The 27,571-nt window shown below is 42.8% G+C and overlaps 1 protein-coding gene and 1 pseudogene across 2 annotated transcripts; one reads left to right on the forward strand and one right to left on the reverse strand.

Annotated features, from left to right (window-relative positions):
- Nucleotides 1-931: 931 nt before the first annotated feature.
- LOC111970248 (TBC1 domain family member 20) lies at nucleotides 932-11,584 on the forward strand. Of its 2 annotated transcripts, none has more exons than XM_023996889.2 (8): nucleotides 932-1,183; nucleotides 1,880-2,112; nucleotides 2,246-2,326; nucleotides 7,979-8,165; nucleotides 8,515-8,616; nucleotides 8,738-8,879; nucleotides 9,354-9,538; nucleotides 10,057-11,584. In XM_023996889.2, the coding sequence occupies exons 2-8, from the start codon at nucleotides 1,917-1,919 to the stop codon at nucleotides 10,322-10,324; spliced, it is 1,161 nt and encodes a 386-aa protein (XP_023852657.1). In that variant the 5' UTR covers nucleotides 932-1,183; nucleotides 1,880-1,916; the 3' UTR covers nucleotides 10,325-11,584. The 2 variants fall into 2 exon arrangements, with proteins under 2 accessions (XP_023852657.1, XP_023852656.1); XM_023996888.2 differs by having other exon boundaries at nucleotides 1,927-2,112.
- Nucleotides 11,585-17,603: 6,019 nt separating this feature from the next.
- On the reverse strand, nucleotides 17,604-27,254 carry LOC111970692 (ranBP-type and C3HC4-type zinc finger-containing protein 1-like; annotated as a pseudogene).
- Between the last annotated feature and the right edge of the window lie 317 nt (nucleotides 27,255-27,571).

Genomic DNA, 27,571 nt, shown 5'->3' on the forward strand with positions numbered 1-27,571 from the left:
TCTGTTTCCATCTACTTGGTCCGGCACCCATGTCTCACTGGGCTATGGCTCCTGCGAACCTGCTCTCACTTGGGGCCAAAGCCAGGCCACTGGTACTTTTCAGATTTCATTTACATAACAATGGCTAATACCTTCTCACAAGGCAACTGTTTTGATTATGCAGAGGCTGTTGATTCTGCTCTTCACAAGTCCTCACTGTCAGCCCTAGTATAACACAAGGGTGTGTACACTACACCCTTCTTTAGAAACGAAAACTTTATTATTGAAATGAAACTGTTCCATGAAAATGTACATATAAAAATAATCYGAGGCGCAACGTTGGTTTTTAGAAGTGGGGGGGCATTATTATTATGATTAATTTTTTATCCTATCGGATAAACACTCCAAACAGCCTACCAAACCGCTCGGAGGCGGTCCTCATGGTCCTAATATTTTGTGAACTGTATGACTTAYATAAGGAGAGATTGTGTGAAAAGGTCAGAGAGGCTGGACAGGGTTGGGGTGGTGTAGTGGGGGAAGAAAAGTGGAGGGAAGTGGTGTCTAGGGCTCTAGTTCACTTTCTTAGAGAAACAGAACACATMAAGATAATTTAATGTACTTTAAGAAGGCCCTTGTCTTGTTTTGCACACTTTGTACAGAATAATAAAATGCAGTACTACAGGATATTTCTTAACGTAGCTCTTTATTAGCTAGCTATAACTGGCATGTTCACYTATCGCCAACCAGGATCAAACTGACCATGACCTAACCATTTTGGTGGTCTTAACCAATCATAGCATAGTATGATATGGCGGTAAAATGCATCCAATTATAATTCAGTATGTTTACACATATGAATATTACAGCCGTGACCTTCCACACACTCCAGTACAGTAGGTGGCGGTGCAAACACCTTAAATGTTGGCTGCGATCCGACAACCCAATCCCAAAGAAGAAGAAAGCAGCAGCAGCTAGCTASCTTGTGCAGGCAATAATGATATGGCCTATTTCACTGGACCAGCTTGGCAACTGGCTATCTCTCTAGTTTGTAGGAGTGACCATTTGTAATGTATTATCAATTTGCTGGAGGAAGAAAATTATATCGATCGAGTAATCTACGATGACAATAGGACTAGCGTGGAAACCATGAAAAGATCTAGAAGTGTTGGTGCGTCTTCACCTTTGAATGGGATAGGAAAACAAGGTATTGCTAGATAGCGTAATGGACAGTRGTTTTTTAAAATATATATATATATGTTTTTAGTTAACGTTAGCTAGTTACCTGAATTAGTCGAGAAGGTGTCTCTGTCTAACTAGTTAGCTATTTGTCATGTTTGCACGTAATTCGTGTTAGATTAGCTAGCTAGCGAATGTCACGAGCTGGAAAATGTAGCTAGCTAACTAGCTAATTGCATTAACGTTCGCTAACGTTAGCTAAAAACACATAATTGACTGGTAAGGTTACCCATTGATTTTGAGACATGGTCTCCTAAGTCTTAAATCGAACACAAGGACAACAATAAATACTAGTAGTACTTACTGGCTTCCTTGAAAGACATGTTAGGTACCTAAATAACTTATATTTCTTCATAGTGTAAACACAGAATTATTCCCATTGTGTGGCATAGTGGCATCACTATCAAGCAAAGTGCAGGGGGACTGTCTTACAAATCCAGGCATAAGGTCATGAATTGGGCTCACTACTACATTACATGATGGCTGGCAACTCTGAGAATGTGGTTATTTTACTGGAGTGCTCCCTCACTTTAGCGAGCTGGGAGTCTGCAGTTCAGTTTTGTGAGGGATGTACTTGGTTGTCTGATGTCCGTTTGGCCTCTCCGCTTCCGAGTATAGCTATCTCAGGAGGATGTTCTGGCTAATGGCCACTGTGTTACTGTAGCTGCTGTGGGTTGAGGGACCTCAGCTGAACCGTTGTCATGTGGACAGATGGCGACTCCCGGAGGAAGAGGAAGGTGGCAGAGATCTCTCAGGCCCTGAATGTGACGCCGGTGGATGTGGCGGCACTAAGGAGGATGGCCATCAGTGAGGGGGGGCTGCTCACAGACGAGATCCGCTGTAAAGTGTGGCCCCGGCTGCTGAACGTGCCCACCGACACCCTGCCTGAGAAACCAGGTAAGCTGCCTGGGCAGTGGGCACTGCTGCTGACAGACCATAGATGCCACTGAGGCTACAAAGGCAAAGGGTACTAGACCACAATTAAGTGCAGGGGCACATATTCACCCTTTTCTCATTGTCTTTTCTCCAGAYGATATAGAGAGGGAGAATAATAAGGACTATAACCAGGTGCTGTTGGATGTCCAGCGTTCCCTTAAAAGATTCCCTCCTGGTGAGTGACACACATTTGTATTTATTAGGGATCCCCATTAGCCAAGGCAGCAGATACTCTTCCTGGGGTCCAAACACATTAAGGCACTCACATAAWWWWWWWTTATTTAACATTTATTTAACTAGGCAAGTCAGTTAAGAACAAATTCTTATTTACAATAATGGCCTACTGGGGAACAGTGTGTTAACTGCCTTGTTCAGGGGCAGAACGACAGATTATTTTTTACCTTGTCAGCTCTGGGATTCGATCCAGCAACTTTTTGGGTTACTGGCCCAACGCTCTAACCACTAGGGTTACCTGCCTCCCCACATTACACATAAAACAAAATATAAAACAGTACATCATATAACATTGTTACACCACTACATATCTACAACACAAAATGTATGATACCACCATACAACAATATTACAATGTGCGTGTGTGTGTAGAGTGCATTTGCTAGCGCCTGTATGCGTCTGTCTGTACCTGTGTCTCTTCAGTCCCTGCTGTTCCATACGGTGTATTTTTATCTTTTTTTTGTTATCAGATTCTACTGCTTGCATCAGTTACTTGATGTGGAATAGAGTTTCATGTAGTCATGGCTCTATGTAGTACTGTCGCCTCCCATAGTCTGTTCTGGACTTGGATTGTGAAGAGACCTCCTGTGGCATGTCTTGTGGGCTATGCATGCACACCTCAGACCGTGCTCTTAGAATAGCACTAAATCATGTCAGGTTGTGTTTTGTCATTGTCTGTTTTGGCTGTCCCTCTTGAATTTGACTTGTGTGATGTAGATGTACAGGCTACGCAACCCTGTCATTTTGTATGTTTCTTTTGGAGGGTGTTCTATGTGTCACTGCTTTCTTTATTAAAGCAGCAGCTATCCTAGCGGTTGGAGCATTGGGCCAGTAACCTAAAGGTTGGTAGTTTAAATCCCCTAGCCGACAAGGTGCAAATCTGCCGGTGTGCCCTTGAGTATAGCACTTAACCCTAATTGCTGCAATGTTGCTAATGGCGGAACCTGCCCGTGACACCTCTCAGAGGGTGTCTCGGGGAGTTGGGATATGCAAAAAGCACATGGACAAATATGCACCCACCTAATAATACTAATTATTATTATTAAGAAAGTCATTATTAAGAAATTCTTCTTTATCAAAAATTGATAAAGAAGAATCTGATTTACTGGGCGCTTTGACATACTGCCATGCTTGTTTCTCGGGTATGGCCCGGGAAAATTTGGCCATTTTTGTCAATTAAGGGCATGATGGTTTTATAGTGAAATCCTGCACGGAGTCTTCACCGTGCGCTGCCACTTTAAGAGCGCAGCAGCAGTCAGGAAGGAGGAAATAAAGATGTCTGTTCCGGCTCTGTGTAGGGGCTATCGGTTAGCGCGGCAGTTTGACGGTGTGTGCAACTCTGCAGAAGTATTGTAGTTTCAGCGTGCTTAGTTTATATACACTGCTCAAAAAAATAAAGGGAACACTTAAACAACACAATGTAACTCCAAGTCAATCACACTTCTATGAAATCAAACTGTCCACTTAGGAAGCAACACTGATTGACAATAAATTTCACATGCTGTTGTGCAAATGGAATAGACAAAAGGTGGAAATTATAGGCAATTAGCAAGACAACCCCCAAAAAAGGAGTGATTCTGCAGTGTGACCACAGACAACTTCTCAGTTCCTATGCTTCCTGGCTGATGTTTTGGTCACTTTTGAATGCTGGCGGTGCTCTCACTCTAGTGGTAGCATGAGACGGAGTCTACAACCCACACAGTGGCTCAGGTAGTGCAGTTCATCCAGGATGGCACATCAATGCGAGCTGTGGCAAAAAGGTTTGCTGTGTCTGTCAGCGTAGTGTCCAGAGCATGGAGGCGCTACCAGGAGACAGGCCAGTACATCAAGAGACGTGGAGGAGGCCGTAGGAGGGCACAACCCAGCAGCAGGACCGCTACCTCGCCTTTGTGCAAGAAGGTGCCACTGCCAGAGCCCTGCAAAATGACCTCCAGCAGGCCACAAATGTGCATGTGTCAGCATATGGTCTCACAAGGGGTCTGAGGATCTCATCTCGGTACCTAATGGCAGTCAGGCTACCTCTGGCGAGCACATGGAGGGCTGTGCGCCCACAAAGAAATGCCACCCACACCATGACTGACCCACCGCCAAACCGGTCATGCTGGAGGATGTTGCAGGCGACAGAACGTTCTCCACGGCGTCTCCAGACTCTGTCACGTCTGTCACATGTGTCCATGTGCTCAGTGTGAACCCTCTTTCATTTGTGAAGAGCACAGGGCGCCAGTGGCGAATTTGCCAATTTGGTGTTCCTGGCAAATGCCAAACGTCCTGCACGGTGCTGGGCTGTAAGCACAACCCCCACCTGTGGACGTCGGGCCCTCATACCACCCTCATGGAGTCTGTTTTCTGACCGTTTGAGCAGCCACATGCACATTTGTGGCCTGCTGGAGGTCATTTTGCAGGACTCTGGCAGTGCACCTTCTTGCACAAGGCGGAGGTAGCGGTCCTGCTGCTGGGTTGTTGCCCTCCTACGGCCTCCTCCACGCTCTCCTGATGTACTGGCCTGTCTCCTGGTAGCGCCTCCATGCTCTGGACACTACGCTGACAGACACAGCAAACCTTTTTGCCACAGCTCGCATTGATGTGCCATCCTGGATGAACTGCACTACCTGAGCCACTTGTGTGGGTTGTAGACTCCGTCTCATGCTACCACTAGAGTGAGAGCACCGCCAGCATTCAAAAGTGACCAAAACATCAGCCAGGAAGCATAGGAACTGAGAAGTTGTCTGTGGTCACCACCTGCAGAATCACTCCTTTTTGGGGGTGTCTTGCTAATTGCCTATAATTTCCACCTTTTGTCTATTCCATTTGCACAACAGATGTGAAATATTGTCAATCAGTGTTGCTTCCTAAGTGGACAGTTTGATTTCAAGAAGTGTGATTGACTTGGAGTTACATTGTGTTGTTTAAGTGTTCCCTTTATTTTTTTGAGCAGTGTTTATTATATATAATATTATATATATATAAATAAAATAAAAAAAGTTTGATCGTCTTTATCGCGCTACTCCTGATGCGTTAGAACCGTTCAAGCCTCGGATCACATGGATTACTAGTTGTTGCAAGCTTTTGTCCAACCAACCAATGATTGTGTCAGATGGGCGAATGCACGTTCAAGCCTAGATGCAACAGCTAAGATCATCTCTTTCTATCTCCTTCAGTTCTTTACACTGAAATAATTTCTCTCTTTGTGCTGCGTTCCCTTTTATTTTCAGTCCTTTTGGTGAACTAATAATGAACTTTTTGACATTTTAGTTAAAGGGAGGTTGCGTGAGTTTGTTTTATTGTTTGAACTGTTGATTTTGTGTGGGACTATTGACGTTTAAGCCAATAAGCTTTTTGGACATTATAAGGCCTTCTGTTTTGTCTATGAACACATTCACACACACACACACACACATTCATACCCCCCTCACTCCTCCACTGGGTGGTAATACAGTATATTGCAAATTCTCTAAGGTTTATGACTGGGTTCGTTCTTGTCAATTGTTTCTATTTAGTTGCAATTGAATTGCTCTGTCATTATTCTTGTATGAGGTTTTATTGATCTGGTTACCCCTGTGCTGTAGCTTGTTTTTAGATGTGTTTTTGCCAGATATAATTTCTGGCCAACAGGCTACACTCTAGGCAATCTCTTCTGCTGATGTGTGTSTGTGTCTGGTAGTGGTACTATCTTTACCCCTCTAACAATACCGCTATAGAACTGGCACCCGAACAGGGACCCCTGGAGAAAAGCACCTATAGTTGTATAATACAGAATACTACCGTGGGAGCTCATAGTCTCCTGTTGACATCAGTGCATAAAGGCCAAGTTATACATTTATTTCTCTAGTTGAGGAAATCAGCTGGGCCTTTTGACTTGTGACCTATTTTATTTATTTCACCTTTATTTAACCAGGTAGGCCAGTTGAGAACAAGTTCTCATTTACAACTGCAACCTGGCCGAGATAAAGCAAAGCAGTGTGACACAAACAACACAGATTTACACATGAGATAAACAAACGTACAGTCAATAACACAATAGAGGGCCTCCCGGGTGGGGCAGTACTGGAGCGCAGTGCTAGCTGTGTCACCAGAGATTCTGGGTTCGGGCCCAGCCGGCCGCGACCGGGAGGTCCATGGGGCGACGCACAATTGGCCCAGCGTCGTCCGAGTTAGGGAGGGTTTGGCCTGGCAGGGATATCCTTGTCTCATCGCGCACTAGCGACTCCTGTGTCGGGCCAGGTCGCCAGGTGTACGGTGTTTCCTCCGACACATTGGTGCGGCTGGCTCCCGGGTAGGATGTGCATTGTGTCAAGAAGCAGTGCGACTAGGTTGGGTTGTGTTTCGGGGGACGCATGGCTCTCGACCTTCACCTCTCCCGAGTCCGTACGGGAGTTTCAGCGATGAGACAAGACTGTAACTACTACCAATTGGATACCACGAAATTTGGGAGAGAAAAATAAATAAAATATAACACAATAGAATAGCTGTATAGTGTGTGCAAATGAAGTAAGGAGGTATGGCAATAAATAGGCCAATGGTGGCGAAGTAATTACAATTTAACAGTTTGAACTGGAGTGATATATGTGCAGATGAGGATGTGCAAGTAGAAATACTGGTGTGCAAAAGAGCAGAAAAACAAATATGGGGTAAGGTAGGTAGTTGGTTGGATGGGCTATTTACAGATGGGCTGTGTACAGCTGCAGCGATCGGTAAGCTGCTCTGACAGCTGATGCTTAAAGTTAGTGAAGGAGATATAAGTCTCCAACTTCAGTGATATTTTTTTTTTTTGCAATTCGTTCCAGTCATTTGCAGCAGAAAACTTTAAGGAAAGGCGGGCAAAGTAGGTGTTGGCTTTGGGAATGACCAGTGAAATATACCTGCTGGAGCGCGTACTACGGGGGTGGGTGTTGCTATGGTGACCAGTGAGCGGAGCTTTACTTAGCAAAGACTTGTAGATGACCTGGAGCCAGTGGGTTTGGCYACGAATATGTAGCGAGGACCAGCCAACGAGAGCATACAGGTCGCAGTGGTGGGTAGTATATGGGGCTTTGGTGACAAAACGGATGGCACTGTGATAGACTGCATCCAATTTGCTGAGTAGAGTGTTGGAGGCTATTTTGTAAATTACATCGTCGAGGATCGGTAGGATAGTCAGTTTTACGAGGGTATGTTTGGCAGCATGAGTGAAGGAGGCTTTGTTGCAAAATAGGAAGCTGATTCTAGATTTAATTTTGGATTGGAGATGCTTAATATGAGTCTGGAAGGAGAGTTTACAATCTAGCCAGACACCTAGGTATTTATAGTTGTCCACATATTCTAAGTCAGAACCGTCCAGAGTAGTGATGCTAGGCGGGCGGGTGTGGGCAGTGATTGGTTGAAGAGCATGCATTTTGTTTTACTAGCATTTTTCAGAGCAGTTGGAGGCCACAGAAGGAGTGTTGTATGGCGTTGAAGTTTGTCTGGAGGTTTGTTAAGTGTCCAAAGAAGGGCCAGAGGTATACAGAATGGTGAGGTGGATCAAGAGGTGGAGGTGGATCAAAGAATCACCCGCAGAAAGAGTGACATAATTTATATATAGAGAGAAGTGTCTTTGACCCCTCTCCCTGTGTAGGCATGCCAGACAAGCAGCGTGAGGACCTCCAGGAGGAGCTGATTGACATCATCCTGCGGGTGCTGGGAAGGAACACCCAGCTGCACTACTACCAGGGCTACCACGACATCGTGGTCACCTTCCTGCTTGTGCTGGACGAGCGTCTGGCCACCGCTCTGGTAGAGAAACTCTCTACGCACCACCTCAGGTGGGTCTTTGTCTGTTTTGGTGTTCCATTCACACAGGAGCTTGGCTTTAAAATGGGGGTTAAGTAGAAGGGGAATCCATTTTGAAAAGAGAACGTAGCCAGTTGCAATACAACCATTTGTTTTAGCTATTGTAGTGTGCCGGTTTAAATGACTGTGTAAACTGCACACAATTGGTCAGATGAGTCATCCTAAACAGTTGCTATTGGAGACGAGTCATCTTGAAGCATTTCATTTGAATTACACACACAGTACTACTTTCTATGTTTATGATTGGCAAACTGTCATGTTGATTCTCTAATCCTGGTTCAATTTGTCACGTTGTGGTCCTCTGCTGTTCCTTTACTGCAGGGACTTTATGGACCCCACCATGGACAACACTAAACACATCCTTAACTATCTGATGCCAATCATCGAGAGGATCAACCCAGAGGTGCATGACTTCATGCAACAGTAAGCATCTCTTCTCTTGTTCTGTTAGTACAATCAGTAGTTAGTCAAATAATTAATGAGCACAACTAATGAAGATACAATACCAGTAAGTAAAATTATGTTCCACTGAATGTGTCTCCAGGGCAGAGGTGGGCACCATCTTTGCCCTTAGCTGGCTCATCACCTGGTTTGGCCACGTCCTATCAGATTTCCGCCACGTTGTGCGGTTGTATGACTTCTTCCTGGCCTGCCATCCTCTGATGCCAATCTACTTTGCTGCTGTGGTGAGTGTCCTCTAAAGTGGAGCCCAACATAACCCTCTCTTTTTTTCTTTTCTTTGGGGGCTAGATCATTCTTAGAGTTCAAATGTGCCTCACAAATCAAGTGTTTGCTTATGAAAAACATATTTTTATTTTTGCAGCAGAGCTTAGCTGACCACTTATGCTGTGCTCTTGTTTTTGGACAATAGCTTCTAAATTGCCCCTGAGGAGTTTGATAAAACTGTATTGAATTCAATAGATTCATAGACCAGGGTTTCCCAAACTTTTTGCCCTAGCACTAAACATCTGATTCAAATAATCAAACCTTGATGAGTTGGTTATTTGAATCAGCTGTGTAGTGATAGGGKAAAAAKCAAAACGTACACCCAGGGGGGGCCTCAATACAGAGTTTGGGAAACCCTGGCATAGGCCATAGACCGCATGCTGTTAACGAGTTGTTGTATTGTGTGCGCACTGTTTGGTCGGTGTCTATTCCAGATTGTGCTGTACCGAGAGGACGAGGTGTTGGATTGTGAGTGTGACATGGCGTCGGTGCATCACCTCCTGTCCCAGATCCCCCAGGACCTGCCCTACGAGACACTCATCAGCCGTGCAGGAGACCTCTTTGTCCAGTTCCCCCCCTCCGAGCTGGCCAGGGAGGCTGCCCAACAGTACAGTCAACAGTAAGATTGTCTACCTCCTTTCTCGCTTGTCTCTTTTTGCCACGTAGTCTCCCATGSBCCCCCCCCCCCCCCCCACAGATGCTTTACCTCCTATATCTCCTGTCTGTCTTTTGCTCTATTCGCCCCCTCCCTCTGCTCCCTGCTGTTGAGTCACATTCCCTCAACACGCTCGGGTGAGATGGTGTGAACTGTCGCTTTAATAACCTGATACTAAGAGAATTCTGTCCCCTCCTTCTCATTAGCCTGTACAACTGTTACTATCATGTACTTATTCCCAYCATATTTAAACAATAACACATGAATTTTAACTTATACATACCCCAAGCTAAGGTACTGTATATTTAGGAAAATACATGTCCTTCCTTCTGATGTTTGTTCTCCTATACCACTAGTAGTATAGGTGAACTATAGAACTAGTTTGTTGTAGAAGTAACAAGGTTTGCCCCAAACAGCTGTGAATTCCCCTGCGTTATCCCAGCAGTAGCTGGCTGGTGTTAATGTTTTCCTTGGTCTCTCAGGACAGCAGCTTCCACCTTTAAAGACTTTGACCTGGTCTCAGAGCAGCAGCGGCCTGACTCAGTGCTGCGAAGGCGGCTGAGGGAGAAGCAGGCGCTGGAAGGAGCAGCTGCAGGGGCCATGGTGGCGACGGCACAACCCACTGTGGCCCGACGCTTCGTCCGACTGGCCGTCATGGGGCTCACTGTGGCCCTGGGGGCAGCCGCCCTCACCCTGGTCAACACAGCCCTGGAGTGGGTGCCCAAACTGGACTTGCATCTCTTCCCCTGAGAGAGAGAGCGAGGGGGGACTTGGAGGGAACAAGTGGGGGCTGACGTACAGACTTAAACAGGGCGGCTATTACAGCAGAAGACGTACACAAGAGGGAAAGAGAATATGGAGTTCTGTTCCCTATTATGAAGGACGAGAATGGAACAGAGACTTGACTGTTAACTTTGTCTTTAACTTATATTTGTAAATAAAATAACTGGATACTGATAAATGTTGTGCACAGAGGGATTAAGCTACTTATGTGATGGCAAGCGGCAACTATTAAGGCTTTGGGTTACTAGTTGAAGAGCAGTCACTGGGGTCGAAACTGCTGCCAATGAAGAGCGTGTGTGATTGTGTCCGAGATTTAACTCACCCTTGCCCCTATGTAGTGCACTGTATAGGGTGCCAATTCAGATGCTGTGTGTGTATGCTATTCGGTTCAAGGGTGAGTTAAATGAACCTCTGAGCCTCACATGGGCCATGTTTGCACAAGGACAGAGTTCTCGCAAGCCCCCCMGGCCRGGTSRCCCCCCCCCCCCCCTGGCAGATCAAGTCAAATTGCCTGCCCTAAGAACACGTCCTTTTCATTACTGTACCAAGACCAAATACTCCCATCTTTGTATGTTTAGCACTTCATTGTATCATTTTCTAAAGCATTAAGTTATGCACAAACACACCACCCATATTTATCATGGAGGACAATTTGCGTAAGTTATTTTCCATAGCATGCCTAAAATAGGTTAGCTTTGTGATCTCGGACAAAGCACCAATGGCACTGCCAGATATCCCATAAGCCCTGACTGGATCCCATGCTTTTATTGTACAATAATTAAATCCTATTTTGTTAGTTACACATGTCTTCACATTTCAGCAGAACTCATTATACTCACCAAATGGCTTGGTTGAAGAAATGACAAGGTTTTTGCACATTTAATTTTTAGCAATGTCACTTGAGCTTGTTGGCAGAGTTTTTTAAAAATGTGACGCATTGGACCTGCTCATTTGTTCAACAGAAATACATGTGTATAATCATGCGTAGTCGACTTGATTGCGACACAGATACTCAGTGGTGCCTATTTTGGATATCAAACAATACAGCTCCATCAGTCTTATTTGCAATAGATGGATTTTGTTGCACAGAAATGGCCTCATTCTGTATCATTGCACTAAATGTTTTTTTCTGCCTTTTATGTTGATTTCTGTTATATTTGTCATGAGAATAATTAAAACATTTACAAGATCAAAGCAAATAAACTGCCTAGGTTGAGTGGACAATTGTATCTGTTTATTCCCTATGTGTTTATCGCTACCTTATACAGTATTTCTTTAGGGTCAATGCAGTCTATTTACGGTATATACAGTCTCTGCTTACACTAAGGGCTAAAAATGAATCTTCCAAGCAGTAAAAGTAGAACATCTCTTTTTTCATCAAGAAAAGTTGTTCTTTATTCCCAAAGTAAATCATGCTTTACATTCGTCAAACATTTTATTGTAGACATTGTGCTCTGCAATGGTATTATCCTTTTAAAAAAGTACTTAATGAACACAAGACTTGCATTATACTGCAGTGTTAAATATAAGAAATTGTCTACACTGAACAGATTGGCTGTAGTCATCAATGACAAAAATGTATGGCTTCTGCTTGGAGTGTTCAAACAAACACATCCAAGATCAGGCTGGAGGAATGGTCAAACCATACTACAGAAGTCATTTGATTGTTCATTACCACCTTTTGATAACAACTTATAAAATCTAACACAACAAATGAATGTTAAATACTCCATTACAGTTGTACATGCTCCGTCAAAAGGGAAATTAATCTGCTTGACTTGTTGCTGTGTATAGTTATCCCCGTTATAATATGTATCTTTTACAATGTCTAGTATTGATGAATTAAGGTCATGACTAGCACTTTATGGAGACCCGTCTCAGTTTACTGCTTGAGTTAAACAATTAGCCAACATTGACATTTATTTTCTACATCAAAGACAATATTCAATATTCTTCCAGGGTCGGAGACTCTTGCCATTCAACAAAAACATAAACAAAGAAAACAAGCATCTTGAATTTATATCACAACCTTGTTTTGTTCAAACGGAGTGTCCCCTGTCAGATAAAGGTGGTGATATGCCAAATTACAAATTATTTAGCATGTACAGTGCAAAATAATATCAATCTCCCAACTAGGTAATACAATTAGTGATATAGCAATGTCCTTTGAACCATCAATTAAACACTAGGATAATGTTATTCTGTTATGTTATTCTCATATCTGGAATCATCAGACACTCAATGGTGTTCAAAGTTCCAACAAAAACAATAATATAAAGTGCCTTTGGAAGTAAGACCAGCCAGTGTCTTCACAAAGAACTGAACATAATCCTAACAAGTTATGTGCACAACTCAAGGTTTTACACAAATCATCTCTTGACATCAGTGCATGAGTTTTTCAAAATCCAGGTTAGGATTGAACCCTTGCCCTGGGTTGACACGGGAACAGCACTCCCGCAGGATTCCTGTAGGAACGAGAGTGAAACTCCAGAGTTAAGTTCCGGACAGGTCGGGACAGGATCAACAGTCCACAGGAAGTACAGGAATCAATTATTATTTTTGTTATAAGTCGTTTTAGAAGGTCATATTGTTTAGATTTTTTMGGGCCCCTGTCCCTCCCATCAGTAACACGTGTTCTTCAGTCTTCAATCACTACCTTTATCAGCAGGCAGGCATAAAACAGTAGCTAGCTAAAGGGTCTCTCATCTCGTGAGCGCTGAGCATGCGGTTAAAATGAGCAAGGGACAGGAGTGATTTGTATCGGGACAGGACAAGAAAGTAATAGAACTGTTATGGCGTTATATAATTGTTGCGGGATCAGTATAGTACGGGACAAAATTGACAGGATAAGACACAGGAATGAATTCTCACTCCCGTGTCAACCTCTAGTCGGGCCCCCCCAGATAGCATATGAACACATCAGTTGGGAGCCCCCTGTAGGTCGGCGCCCCCAGACAGCGTATGAACACGTCGGTTATTGACCCTCAGGTGTTCAAGGCCCACCCAGATAGTATATGAACTCGTTGGTTATGGGCCCCCTGGAGGTCACTGAAACCCCAGATAGCATATGAACACGTCATAAACCATGGCAAAATGTGTAGAATTGCAGGAAATTAATTTTAAAGAGCGACAGCCCCTAAAAAGCCACTTCTCGTTTTGAAAACTGCCTATGTGGCATCGAAATGAGACATAAACATTTATTCTAGTGTCAAAATTGACTACAGTATAAAATATAATAATTTTGGTAATAAAGTCAGTCTTGTCCAAAACTGAGATTTGTAAGATGGTAGTAAAAATTGGTGTCACGGAATGAAGGGTACCCTAACAGTTTTCCTTGGGTTGGGTTTATTTCAATGCTGCCAACAGCTGGCAGCACCCAAGTAATCATCAATTTGGGGAGCAGTTGCACGGGACCGATCGATCGTAACACCCATGGTCAATTTGGTTTGACATTCGATATACCTATGGGGCTAGTTAGGGACCATCAGTAAATTACAAAATATATATGGGACAATATTTTTTAAATGTCAATAGTTCCAAATTTCAACGACTTAACCTCAAACCAACTATAAAGTTCCTTCATAAAATGTTCACACCCCTTGAATTCTTCCCATTTTTTTTGTTACAGCCTGAATATAAATTGATTAAATTTAGATTTTGTGTCAATGGCCTACACACAATACCCAATAAGWGGAATTATGTTTTTGGAAATGTTTACAAATTCATTAAAAATGACAAGCTGAAATGTCTTGAGTCAATAAGTATTCAAAAATAAATAAATAATAATAACTTTTTTATGGCAAGCCTAAATAAGTTCAGGAGTCAAAATTTGCTTAACAAGTCACATAATAAGTTGCATGGACTCACTGTGTGCAATAACAGGTTTTAATTTTTTCTCTGTACCCCACACATACAATTATCTGTATGGTCCCTCAGTCGAGCAGTGAATTTCAAACATTATATTCAACCACAAAGACCAGTGAGGTTTTCCAATGCCTCGCAAAGAAGCACACCTATAGGTAGATGGGTAAAAAACTTAAAAGCAGACATTGAATATCCTTTCAGCAAGGTGAAGTTATTAATTACACTTTGGATGGTGTATCAATACACCCAGTCACTGTAAAGATACAGGCGTCCTTCCTAACTCATTCGCCGGAGAGGAAGGAAACCTCTCAGGGATTTCACCATGAGGCCAATGGGACTTTAAAACATTACAGAGTTTAATGGTTGTGATAGGAGATAACTGAGGATGGATCAACAACATTGTAGTTACAATAAAGCACTAAAGTGAAACTGCAAAACATGTGGCAAAGAAATGAACTTTTTGTCCTGAATACAAAGCGTTATATTTGGGGCAAATCCAACACAACACATCACTGAGGACCACTTTTCATATTTTCGAGCATGGTGGTGGCTGCATTATGTTATGGGTATGCTTGTTTTTTAGGATAAAAATAAACTAATAGAGCTAAGCAAAGGCAAAATCCTTTAGGAAAACCTGGTTTTCCAACAAACACTGGGAGACAAATTCACCTTTCAGCAGGACAATAACCTAAAACACAAGGCCAAACATACACTGGAGTTGCTTACCAAGACGACATGAGTGGCCTAGTTACAGTTTTGACTTAAATCGTCTTGAAAATCTATGGCAAGACTTAAAAATGTCTGTCTAGCAATGATCAACAACCAACTTGACTTGAATAATTGTTTTAATAATAATGCGCAATTATTGTACAATTCAGCTGTGCAAAGCTCTTAGAGACTTACCCAGAAAAACTCACAGCTGTAATTGCTGCCAATTCTAACATTTATTGACTCAGGGGTGAATACTTATGTAAATTAGATATTTCTGTATTTCATTTTCAATACATTTGCAAACATTAAAAAATATATGTTTTCACTGTCATTATGGGGTATTGTGTGTAGATGGGTGAGAAAAAAATWATATTTAATCCATTTTGAATTCAAGCTGTAACACAACAAATGTGAAATAAGTCAAGGGTAAATTGTATAAATTCATATAAAATATTTAAAGCATTTAATGAGACAACTAAAAGATGTGCAACATGAAAATATAGTTCCATTTATATTGTGTAATTTATTGACGGTCCCTAACTAGCCCCAGAGATAGGCTATCTAATGTCCAACCAACTTTGCCACGGTCACACACCAGCCGGCTGAAGCTACACTACCGTTCAAAGGTTTGGGGTCACTTAGAAATGTCCTTGTTTTTGAAAGAAAAGCACATTTTTCGTTCATTAAAATAACATCAAATTGATCAGAAATACAGTGTAGACATTGTTAATGTTGTAAATAACTAAAACATGGCAAAATGTGTAGAATTSTAGGAAATGTGCTGTTTTCCTGCCCTGTAATTGAGGATGGAAAATGAGTCATCCTTGCCTGGGTTTGTACCATAGAGAATGATAGAGGACTCTTCTTGTATCTGTCCCATTTTGGTGTCTGTGCACACACGAGTAGTGCCAATGAGGCCAACTCCATTTTGAAGTGGTCCATTTTCTTATTCAACTACTTCTGAGTTGGTAAACAAACTGAAAGGGTCCACACCGCCACCTGGAGTGTGTTATTTGAACAGGTATAAAGCCAAGGTTGGCGATTTACTGCCACCTGCAGTTATGGAATGTTTGCTCACAAGCATAATTCATTGGCTGGTCCCTCCTGATGACCTGGATGGAATTATGTAATCCTTCCTTAACCCATAAGAAGTCCCACCCAGTTGACTACTTCAAAATGATAAAAGTCCTCAATGGCGCAGCTCATGCTAAAACAGGCTTTTGGGCACTCGAGTCCTCTATGATTCTTTATGGTGTGTCCCCATATGGACTACCCACCCAGCACTACGTTGAGATGGAGTGGGGCCCCTCAGTGGCAGTTCTGGCATTTAGGGTGGCAACGCACCCCATTGACTCAACATCAACAGCTTCCTGAGTTGTCTCTGAGTTGTAGCTCGTAAAAATCGGTTGCAACACTCACTACCGAGTTCCAAACTGCCTCTGGAAGCAACGTCAGCACAATAACTGTTTGTCGTGATCTTCATGAAATGGGTTTCCATGTAGCAGCAGCACACAAGCCTAAGATCATCATTCGCAATGCCAAGCGTCAGCTGGAGTGGTGTAAAGCTCACTGCCATTGGACTCTGGAGCAGTGGAAAAGCGTTCTCTGGAGTGATGAATCACGCTTCCCCATCTGGCAGTACGACGGACGAATCTGGGTTTGGTGGATGCCAGGAGACTGCTACCTACCTAAATGCATAATGCCAACTGTAAAGTTTGGTGGAGGAGGAATAATGGTCTGGGGCTGTTTTTCATGGTTCAGGCTAGCCCCCTTAGTTCCAGTTAATGGAAATCTTATCTTATCTTAGCCTTACAGCATACATGACATTCTAGACGATTCTAAGCTTCCAACTTTGCAGCAACAGTTTGGGGAAGGACATTTCCTGTTTCAGCATGACAATGCCCCCGTGCACAAAGCAAGGTCCATACAGAAATGGTTTGTCGAGTTCGATGTGAACAAACTTGACTGGCCTGCACAGAGCCCTGACCTCAACTCCATCGAACATCTTTGGGATGAATTGGAACGCCGACTGCGAGCCGGGGCAAATTGCCCAACATCAGTGCTCGACCTCACTAATGCTCTTGTAGCTAAATGGAAGCAAGTCTCCGCAGCAATCTAGTGGAAAGCCTTCCCAGAAGAGTGGAGGCTGTTAWAGCAGCAAAAGGGGGACCAACTCCATATTAATGCCCATGATTTTGGAATGAGATGTTTGACGAGCAGGTGTCCACATACTTTTGGTAATGTAGTGTATTTTAGGTTATCACTGGGAAGTGTTTACCTACTTAGATGTAAAATGAGAAATCAGATGGATTCTATCTGATCTAAGATATCTGAATGCCTTAATAAAGAGTATAACAGTCAAACTGGGCATGGTAAGTTTATCTTAGCTCAAATTTGGTGACCATAGTGATATGTTTGAAATGGAGCCGTAGGGTAGGTCTAAGAAGAATAGTCTAGTATGGTGAGGTATTAGAGTGGGGAGGCAGAGTAGCTGTAACTGTAAGAGTACAGTTTGTAGTAGGTGTATTTATAAGAGTAACTGTAACTGAAGAGTAATTGTCTTATGTTCGGAGTAGCTGTAAATGTCAGAATAACTGTAACTGAAGAGTAATTGTCTTATGTTCGGAGTAGCTGTAAATGTCAGAATATCTGTAACTGAAGAGTAATTGTCTTATGTTCGGAGTAGCTGTAAATGTCAGAATAACTGTAACTGAAGAGTAATTGTCTTATCTTAAGAGTAGCTGTAAACGTCAGAGTAACTGTAACTGTCGGATTAACAGTAACTGTAAAAGAAACTGTCTTACGTTTGGTCCCCAGCGAGCCGGCCGGGTGACCCAGTAGATCTCCGTCTTACACATCAGTCAGAAGATCCAGTCACAGCCATCCTGCTTCTGAATTATTACTTTGGACAGTGCATGGCCTCCACGTTCTGCAGTAAGGACTATCGAAGAAGACAACAGAAGCTCACGGTTAGGTTTACCCATAGATATCATATCACAGTTCAATAGTGTAATAAGCCAATTGTAGGTTTAATCAAGGTCAAGTTCACCTTTAGACTTCTCATAATAGTTCAGTAGTGTAATAGGCCGATAGTATGTTTCATCAAAACTCCCTATAGGCTTCATATTGCAGTTCAGTAGTGTAATAGGCTGATAGTATCTCATGTTCAATCAAAAACAGGTTTGGTGGGAATCCACTGGGATTCTCTGCCTCAAACTCTATAACAGGGGCTGAGTCACTGGTGCTCTTTTATCACTGACATGATCTTCCTGTCCGGGTTAGCGCTCCCCCTTGGGTTTGTGCCGTGGGGGACATCTTCGTGGGCTATACTCGGCCTTGTCTCAGGATAGTAAGATATCCCTCTAGTGGTGCTCTCTCTCTCTCTCTCTCTCTCTCTCTCTCTCTCTCTCTCTCTCTCTCTCTCTCTCTCTCTACCTCTCTCTACCTGAGCCCTAGGACCATGCCTCAGGACTACCTGGCCTGATGACTCCTTGCTGTCCCCAGTCCACCTGGTCGTGCTGCTGCTCCAGTTTCAACTGTTCTGTCTGCGGCTATGGAACCGTGACCTGTTCACCAGACGTGCTACCTTGTCCCAGACCTGCTGTTTTCAACTCTCTGGAGACAGCAGGAGCGGTAGAGATAAAAAATATATATTTCACCTTTATTTAACCAGGTAGGCCAGTTGAGAACAAGTTCTCATTTACAACTGCGACCTGACCTGGATACTTTGAATGATCGACTATGAAAAGCCAACTGACATTTACTCCTGAGGTGCTGACCTGTTGCACCCTCTACAACCACTGTGATTCTTATTATTTAACCCTGCTGGTCATCTATGAACATTTGAACATCTTGGCCATGTTCTGTTATAATCTCCACCCGGCACAGCCAGAAGAGGACTGGCCCCCCCTCATAGCCTGGTTCCTCTCTAGGTTTCTTCCTACGTTCCGGCCTTTCTAGGGAGTTTTTCCTATGTCCTTCTACACCTGCATTGCTTGCTGTTTGGGGTTTTAGGCTGGGTTTCTGTACAGCACTACGTGACATCAGCTGATTGATTGAAATGGTGAGCAGAAACAGGGCTCTACCACTTAGAGGGAAATAACTATCTGTCTGTTACCACATTACCTCCAGCATCTGTGTGGTCTGTTTGCAGCCATGTCTTTCTCAGCTCTGATCCGGAGATTGTCTTGAAACTCCTTGCAGTTTCTGTCTTTGTGGATGGCCTTAAAAAGAGGTAGACAAAAAGGTTGTTGTCCAGGCACCCATCTTTATCATTTATTTTAGCATTCAAGGGTGGACCAGGGAGGAGGAGTGAGAGAGAAAGTTGACATACCTTGCAGAGGAGACAGTTGTTCTCTGCAGAGCTCACACATAAGCTCGTTGACTTTGTCCTCAAAGATGCCCCAAAGATGCCCCAGCCAGCGCAGTCAGGAGTTTTGCACTGGTAGCTGTCTCACTCCTCGTCTCAGTGATACTGAGCCTCAGCTCTAGAAACTTCCGGGGCTCCTCCTGAGAGAGAAGCTAAAGAGACAAAGAACAGGTCACTGTGTAAAGTACAACAGAATCGACTAAATATGTGTTATGGTGATGTGTATCTTTCACATAAATTATACAAGGTAATGTCATCACTTGATACAGATAACCATCGTGAGATAGCCTGGGTACAGGCCTGTTTTTTCTTTAACCAACAAAGCATAAACAGACTGGCTGCCAGGCTAGGAGTGAGAGCACCAGCAGGACTCACAGATTTGATCTCCCGGTCATGCAGCTTGCTATCACAGCTGTAGTTTTCGTCCTCATAAGGGCAGGTCACTTCTGCATCCATATTGTTCACTATGGTTACTTTAAGACACTCCCAGTTTAGAGAACACACCCAAATAACAAGGTATTTAACCTGTACACATCTCTAATTACTTTATTATTTAGATGGCAGTGTTGTTAGTTTTTTATTTATTACAGATGAAACATTCACAGAAACATATTTAATATTGATACAAGGTGAGTAAGACAACAATCCTATTAGATTTCCATTTATTTCAGATTAAACATAAATTAGTATTTCATGTCTATATTATTAATAGCAGTGGAGCGACAGTGATCTACTCAAGAGAATACCAGCCAGGGCTTTGTCTCAATAGTTGTAGCTTTATTTCTTTGTGCACGAGACAATGGAAGCCAGTAGTCAAGATGTGTCATACATGCAGAAAACATGCAGGCAATACCGCAGTGTGGCTCCCTCCACTGGCGGAATGGAGCAGTAGCAGATAGGACAGTCCAGCTCCTCTGTGTTGGAGACGAGGCTGTGGGCGTCCGTTMCCACCACTCAGGACATTCCTCTCCCGCTCTTCCTCCAATGCTTTTATCATCCCACTTACTTAAGTATATTTGAGCGATTACATTTACTTTTGAGACTTAAGTACATTTTAAACCAAATAATTTCAGACTTTTACTCAAATAGTATTTTACTGGGTGACTCACTTTTACTTGAGTCATTTTCTATTAAGGTATCTTTACTTTTACTCAAGTATGGGTACTTTTTCCACCACAGCAAATYTGTTTATATCCCTGTTAATGAGCCTTTCTCCTTTGCCAAGATAATCCATCCACCTGACAGGTGTGGCATATCAAGAAGCTGATTAAACAGCATGATCATTACGTAGGTGCATCTTGTGCTGGGGGACAATAAAAGGTCACTTTAAAATGTGCAGTTTTGTCACACAACACAAAGCCACAGARGTCTCAAGCTTTGAGGGAGCGTGCAATTGGCATGCTGACTGCAGGAATGTCCACCAGAACTGTTGCCAATACAATGCTCAGTATTGTTCATTTCTCTACCATAAGCTGCCTCCAACGTAATTTTAGAGAATTTAGCAGTACATTTAACCTGCCTCACAACCGCAGACCTCATGTCACCAGACCAGCCCAGGACCTCCACATCCGGCTTCTTCACCTGTGTGATTGTCTGAGGGTGGGTGGGGGTGCTGAGGAGTGTTTATGACTGTAATAAAGCCCTTTTGTGGGAGAAAACTCATTCTGATTGGCTGGGCCTGGCTCACCAGTGGGTGGGACAGGCTGCCAAGTGTTTTTTTGTTGTTGTATTTAACCTTTAGTTAACAAGGCAAGTCAGTTAAGAACAAATTCTTATTTACAATGACGGCCTACCAAAAGGCAAAAAGCCTCCTGCGGGGACAGGGGCTGAGATTAAATATAAAAAATTAAATATAAATATAGGACAAAACACACATCACGACAAGAGAGACACCACACCACTACATAACGAAATACCTATAGTAAGACAACATCATAGCATGACAGCAACACATCAAAACACAACATGACAACAACATGGTAGCAACACAACATGGCAGCAGCACAACATGGTGGCAGGACAAAACATGGTACAAACATTATTGGGCACAGACAGCAGCACAAAGGGCAAGAAGGTAGAGACAACAATACATCACGCGAAGCAGCTACAACTGTCAGTAAGCTCAAGACTGAGTCTTTGAATGAAGAGATGGAGATAAAATGGTCCAGTTTTAGTGTTTTTTGCAGCTCGTTCCAGTCGCTATGCCCTCCCAAGCCCACCCATGGCTGCACCCCTGCCCAGACCTGTGAAATTCATAGATCCGGCCTAATTMATTTATTTCAATTGACTGATGTCCTTACATGAACTTTAACTTAGTAAAATCTTTAAAATTGTTGCATGTTGCATATTTTTGCTCAGTATAGTAGTGGAATAAGAAAAACCCACACAAGTCTCTTTTTAGCTATATTTAATGATGACATGATCTTATATCTTGCATCCATGTACAGTACAAAGCATTCACCTGCTGGTACTGTAAAGTGGCCATCTCCTCTAGCTGGAGTCTCTGCTAACCTCCTGCTTATCAGGCTGGTAAACCTTGGGCCTGCTGGAGGTCATTTTGCAGGGCTCTGGCAGTGCACCTCCTTGCACAAAGGCGGAGGTAGCGGTCCTGCTGCTGGGTTGTTGCCCTCCTACGGCCTCCTCCACGTCTCCTGATGTACTGGCCTGTCTCCTGGTAGCGCCTCCATGCTCTGGACACTACGCTGACAGACACAGCAAACCTTTTTGCCACAGCTCGCATTGATGTGCCATCCTGGATGAACTGCACTACCTGAGCCACTTGTGTGGGTTGTAGACTCCGTCTCATGCTTACCACTAGAGTGAGAGCACCGCCAGCATTCAAAAGTGACCAAAACATCAGCCAGGAAGCATAGGAACTGAGAAGTTGTCTGTGGTCACCACCTGCAGAATCACTCCTTTTTTGGGGGTGTCTTGCTAATTGCCTATAATTTCCACCTTTTGTCTATTCCATTTGCACAACAGCATGTGAAATTTATTGTCAATCAGTGTTGCTTCCTAAGTGGACAGTTTGATTTCATAGAAGTGTGATTGACTTGGAGTTACATTGTGTTGTTTAAGTGTTCCCTTTATTTTTTTGAGCAGTGTATATATATATTTTTTAATTTGTGCGAAAATGTAATGGGGTTTGCAAGCTTTTTTCTAATGGGTTTTTCGAGCTTCTGAATCTGGTGTGTAAATCTTGCCAGTCGATGGCGATGTTTCAAATAGGCCTATTCATCACTATCACTAGCTATCAGTAGCTAAGGGAAGAAATCTGTGGGCAAGCGCAGAACCATAGGCGTGAACAACAGCGGCAGCAAAAGGTAAAGCCCTGTATGGGATTGTTTTGAGTACATTGCTGGAAAGGACAAAAGAAAATGTATTGCAGTGTCAGAAGATGGTAGCGTGTGTAGAACAGAGATAAAAGGGAAAACCCAACCTACCTCAAAGTTAATCTATACAGCGCCCACAAAGAATCATACAAACAGTTTCAGAATAAAGACAAGAAAGACAGCCAACAGCTATTCGTAGCTGCAAGTCAACGGCAACCAGTAGCTGCACATCAGGACAACCAACTTGAACAGTTTGCATGAAAAGAGCAGAAACATGGCAACCTCATTCAAATGAGTTTACAAAAATAAAAGCAATGGTTAATTTATTCATCCAGTCTGGCAAGACTGAGGCCTGGCACGGGTTGATTGCTTTGCAAATGGATACAGCAATCCTTAAAGTTAAGGAGATTCTGAAAGAGGCATGAAAAACAACCCTGTGTGTTTACGGATGGAGCAAGAAATGACTGACTGCTTCTTTTATATGCATATCAGTCTACTTCTATCACCCCTCCTCCAACAAGGCACAGCATAGGCAAGGCACAACAGATCACCGACCATTTCGAATCCCACCGTACCTTCTCCTCTATGCAATCTGGTTTCCGAGCTGGTCATGGGTGCACCTCAGCCACGCTCAAGATCCTAAATGATATCATAATCGCCATCGACAAAAGACAATACTGTGCAGCCGCATTGATCGACCTGGCCAAGGCTTTCGACTCTGTCAATCACTGCATTCTTATCAGCAGACTCAACAGCCTTGGTTTCTCAAATGTCTGCCTCGCCTGGTTCACCAACTACTTCTCAGACAGAGTTCAGTGTGTCAAATCGGAGGGCCTGTTGTCCGGACCTCTGGCAGTCTCTATGGGGGTGCCACAGGGTTCAATTCTCGGGCCGACTCTTTTCTCTGTATACATCAATGATGTCGCTCTTGCMGCCGGTGATTCTCTGATCCACTTCTACGTAGACGACACCATTCTGTATACTTCTGGCCCTTCTTTTTGGACACTGTGTTAACTAACCTCCAGACGAGCTTCAATGCCATACAACTCTCCTTCCGTGGCCTCCAACTGCTCTTGAATGCAAGTAAAACTAAATGCATGCTCTTCAACCGATCGCTGCCCGCACCTGCCCGCCCGCCTAGCATCATTACTGGATGGTTCAGACTTAGAATATGTGGACAACTACAAATACCTAGGTGTCTGGTTAGACTGTAAACTCTCCTTCCAGACTCATATTAAGCATCTCCAATCCTAAATTAAATCTGAATTTGCAACAAAGTCTCCTTCACTCATGCTGCCAAACATACCCTCGTAAAGCTGACTATCCTACCGATCCTTGACTTCGGCGATGTCATTTACAAAATAGCCTCCAACACTCTACTCAGAAAATTGGATGCAGTCTATCACAGTGCCATCTGTTTTGCCACCAAAGCCCCATATACTACCCACCACTGCGACCTATATGCTCTCGTTGGCTGGCCCTCACTTCATATTCGTCGCCAAACCCACTGGCTCCAGGTCATCTATAAGTCCTTGATAGGTAAGGCCCCACCTTACCTCAGCTCACTGATCACCATAGCAGCACCCACCCATAGCACGCACTCCAGCAGGTATATTTCACTGGTCACCCCCAAAGCCAATTCCTCCTTTTGGCTGCCTTTCCTTCCAGTTCTCTGCTGCCAATGACTGGAACGAATTGCAAAAATCATTGAAGRTGGAGACATATCTCCCTCACTAACTTTAAGCATCAACTATCAGAGCAGCTTACAGATCATTGCACCTGTACATAGCCCACCTGTAAATAGTCCATCCAACTACCTCATCCCCATATTGTTATTTATTTTATTTATATATGTTATTATTTTTGCTCCTTTGCACCCCAGTATCTCTACTTGCACATTCATCTTCTGCACATCTATCACTCCAGTGTTTATTTGTGAAATTGTAATTATTTCGCCACTATGGCCTATTTATTGCCTTACCTCCCTAATCTTACTTAATTTGCACACACTGTATATAGACTTTTCTATTGTGTTATTGACTGTACGTTTATTTATTCCATGTGTAACTCTGTGTTGTTGTTTGTGTCACACTGCTTTGTGTCACACTGCCAGGTCGCAGTTGTAAATAAGAACTTGTTCTCGACGGGCTTACCTGGTTAAATAAAGGTGAAATTAAAATGAAATGTAAAAATGCGTTGCTCAACATCCATCGGARTTAGCATCCACACACCGTAGAGGTAATTGACAGCACATTGGACACATGGGACATACCAGAGGAGAAGATCCTACTTGTCGTAACTGAGAACGGGGCGAACATAGTCAAGGCTATCAAGCCATTACAAAAGAGGCAAGAGAAAACCTGTGATCAACAACAACCAGAGCTGGCCATAGCTTCGAAAGGCGTGGCAGAAATGTATGAATCCAAGTCAGACACTGACGATTATCCTTTAATATCCAAGTCACATTAAGACTGATTTATAATTTAAACCTAACCAAACCTATAACCTGACACATCACCTTATGTATTACTGCCCCCCCAGTGACAAGAAGCGATATCCCCAAAAAACACAACTTGTAACATATATGCAGGGAGTCAGGAAGCAGGTGGAGAAGGTGAGTTTAATACTAAGAAACATGAAGATAATCAAAACAGGAGTAACGTACAGAACGTAAACAAAACCAATACTGCCTGAAGATTGAGGCTACTGAAGGCTAAATAAAGGGAGCGTAATCAGGGTGATAATGAAGTCCAGGTGTGCGTAACAAAGGGTAGAAGGTGTGCGCAATGATGGCTGCTAGCTGTGCATAATGTGGGTTGCCTGGACGGGGGTTAGTAGACCTGGTGTGAGAGAGCGGGAGTAGGCGTAACTATAGGCCTACAGCACATAAATGGCTCCTAGCCTCCCACGCATAAGGCTACACTAAAACTGAAACTTGATAATATAATCACAAAATATAAATAATTGTATGAACTCAAAATCAATAAAAACTAGTAAATCAAGTCTGAAATCTAACTGAAACTAAACTGAATTTCAAATATTAATATAAAAACTACAATAAAACTACAATAACCTTGGTGTAAACTATTTGTTTTTGTTTTATTTGAAGTTATACATTTGAAGTTATTTCTGTTGGAGTTTACACATAGGGAATATGCTGGCTTGCCGGGTCTTCCATATTATGTCACATCCCGCAAAAAAAAATCTGACTTCGGCATTCTTCGGAATTCTGATCGGTTTTATTTAATAACTCAAAAGATGTTAAAGGAAGGTGTAACCTTTCATTGGGACTTTTGATGCGTATACTAATGAAAATCCATATATTACATGTGGTTACATTTAGGCTACCTATCCTTTAAGTGTGCATGTGTGTGTCACAAGCTGATATACTGACAACCTGTGGGCCTTGCTCAGTATAATAGGTTATTTTTGGAAGACCAACTGGTGCTGTAGGGTGGAGTGTCCTTACGGTCTAGCCGATGGTGCTCCTCCTGGTTCAGTTGATCCCAGCTGAGGTTGACAGCATGGGCAAACTTGATGTACAAGTAGGCCTGGTCTTCATTCTTCCTCAACCAATGGCTGAGTGTTAGTCCTGGGCCAGACGCTTCCCGATCACCCAGCTCTGCAGAGATGGATTAAATTCATAGTTAGTATTGATCTGTAGAGAGATTCAACAATACATGGGAGCTCTGTCTCTACTTGTTTTCATACAAATATGTGTATTAAAGACAATGAATAAATATCAGAGAAAAAATATATGACATATTTAAAAAATAAATATGATATCGTTCAATTGCTGTTGATGAAAATGGAGTTGCATCAATAATTTGTTTTACCTTCTCTTTCATATCTGAAACGGTCATGTCGAGTGTTATCAACAAGGCAACAGGAACATAGTTATCTGAATGTGCATCCCCGACTCCCAACTACAAACTGCAGCAAAGCAACCAGAAAAGGTAACTGGGTCTGAATTACTCTGCACTTAAACACATTTACAAAGGTTTTACTATTCATTCAGTTTTTCAAGAGAAAGGTGGGAGCTAAAGTGTAAAGTAAGTAATCCACAATCCCTTGTACCTCGTGGTTACATGTCGATTATTCCACTTGTGTTTGCTCTCATATGCAGTATAGGCCAATCCTATGTAATGTTAAGTATGACCAACAGAACACTACTAKATGATTCCACATACCGAATAGAGTCCTGGGAGTAAGCCTTGTGGGAGATCCTGACAGACATTGGTACACACAACTCTGCCAGCTGCTCCAAGCGCCTCTTGGCTTCCTCTTTGTCACCACAGCTGATGGCCTCACTCAACAACTGGGCTAGCTCCTCCACTGCAATAGAAAAATAACCTTTTCATCAATGCATAGAACAATGCTAATTTAAACTTAGTCAGAGACCAGATATTGCATGTGCTGATTTTCACATATTATGTCATATTATGTGTCACTATCATTGCTCTTTGGCCCTTTATTGACCTGCCTATTTAGACATTATCAGGAAATCAGAAATGAGAACCACACAGACATAAGCTAAGCCTAACTTTATTATGAATAACCTTTATTCTTACCCTCCTTTTAATCTTAAATTGCTTGTGAACGTCACCTCATGAGAAGACATAGTTTGACCTATTTTATGAAATTACAAGCAAAAGAAAATCATGATACAAAGAATAACACAAAGTGAAAAACAACATTATGCAAAATGGAAACGTTCACTTTGACAGCACCCTTTCACTTTGACAGCACACTAAGGACAATATTTATATTGTATTGTAAACTAAATAACGTGATATTTTAGCCATAATTATACTTTAGCTATAAGTATCCAGAGGCTAACAAAATTGAGTGAAATTTGCATAGAATGGGTCAGGGTCACACACTCACTACAGCACTGAGCTTCAAATTGGTAAAAGTGCAAAGCGGATTCTCAGCCGA

Source organism: Salvelinus sp. IW2-2015, linkage group LG11, assembly GCF_002910315.2.
Source record: "Salvelinus sp. IW2-2015 linkage group LG11, ASM291031v2, whole genome shotgun sequence".
NCBI classification, from domain to species: Eukaryota; Metazoa; Chordata; class Actinopteri; order Salmoniformes; family Salmonidae; genus Salvelinus; species Salvelinus sp. IW2-2015.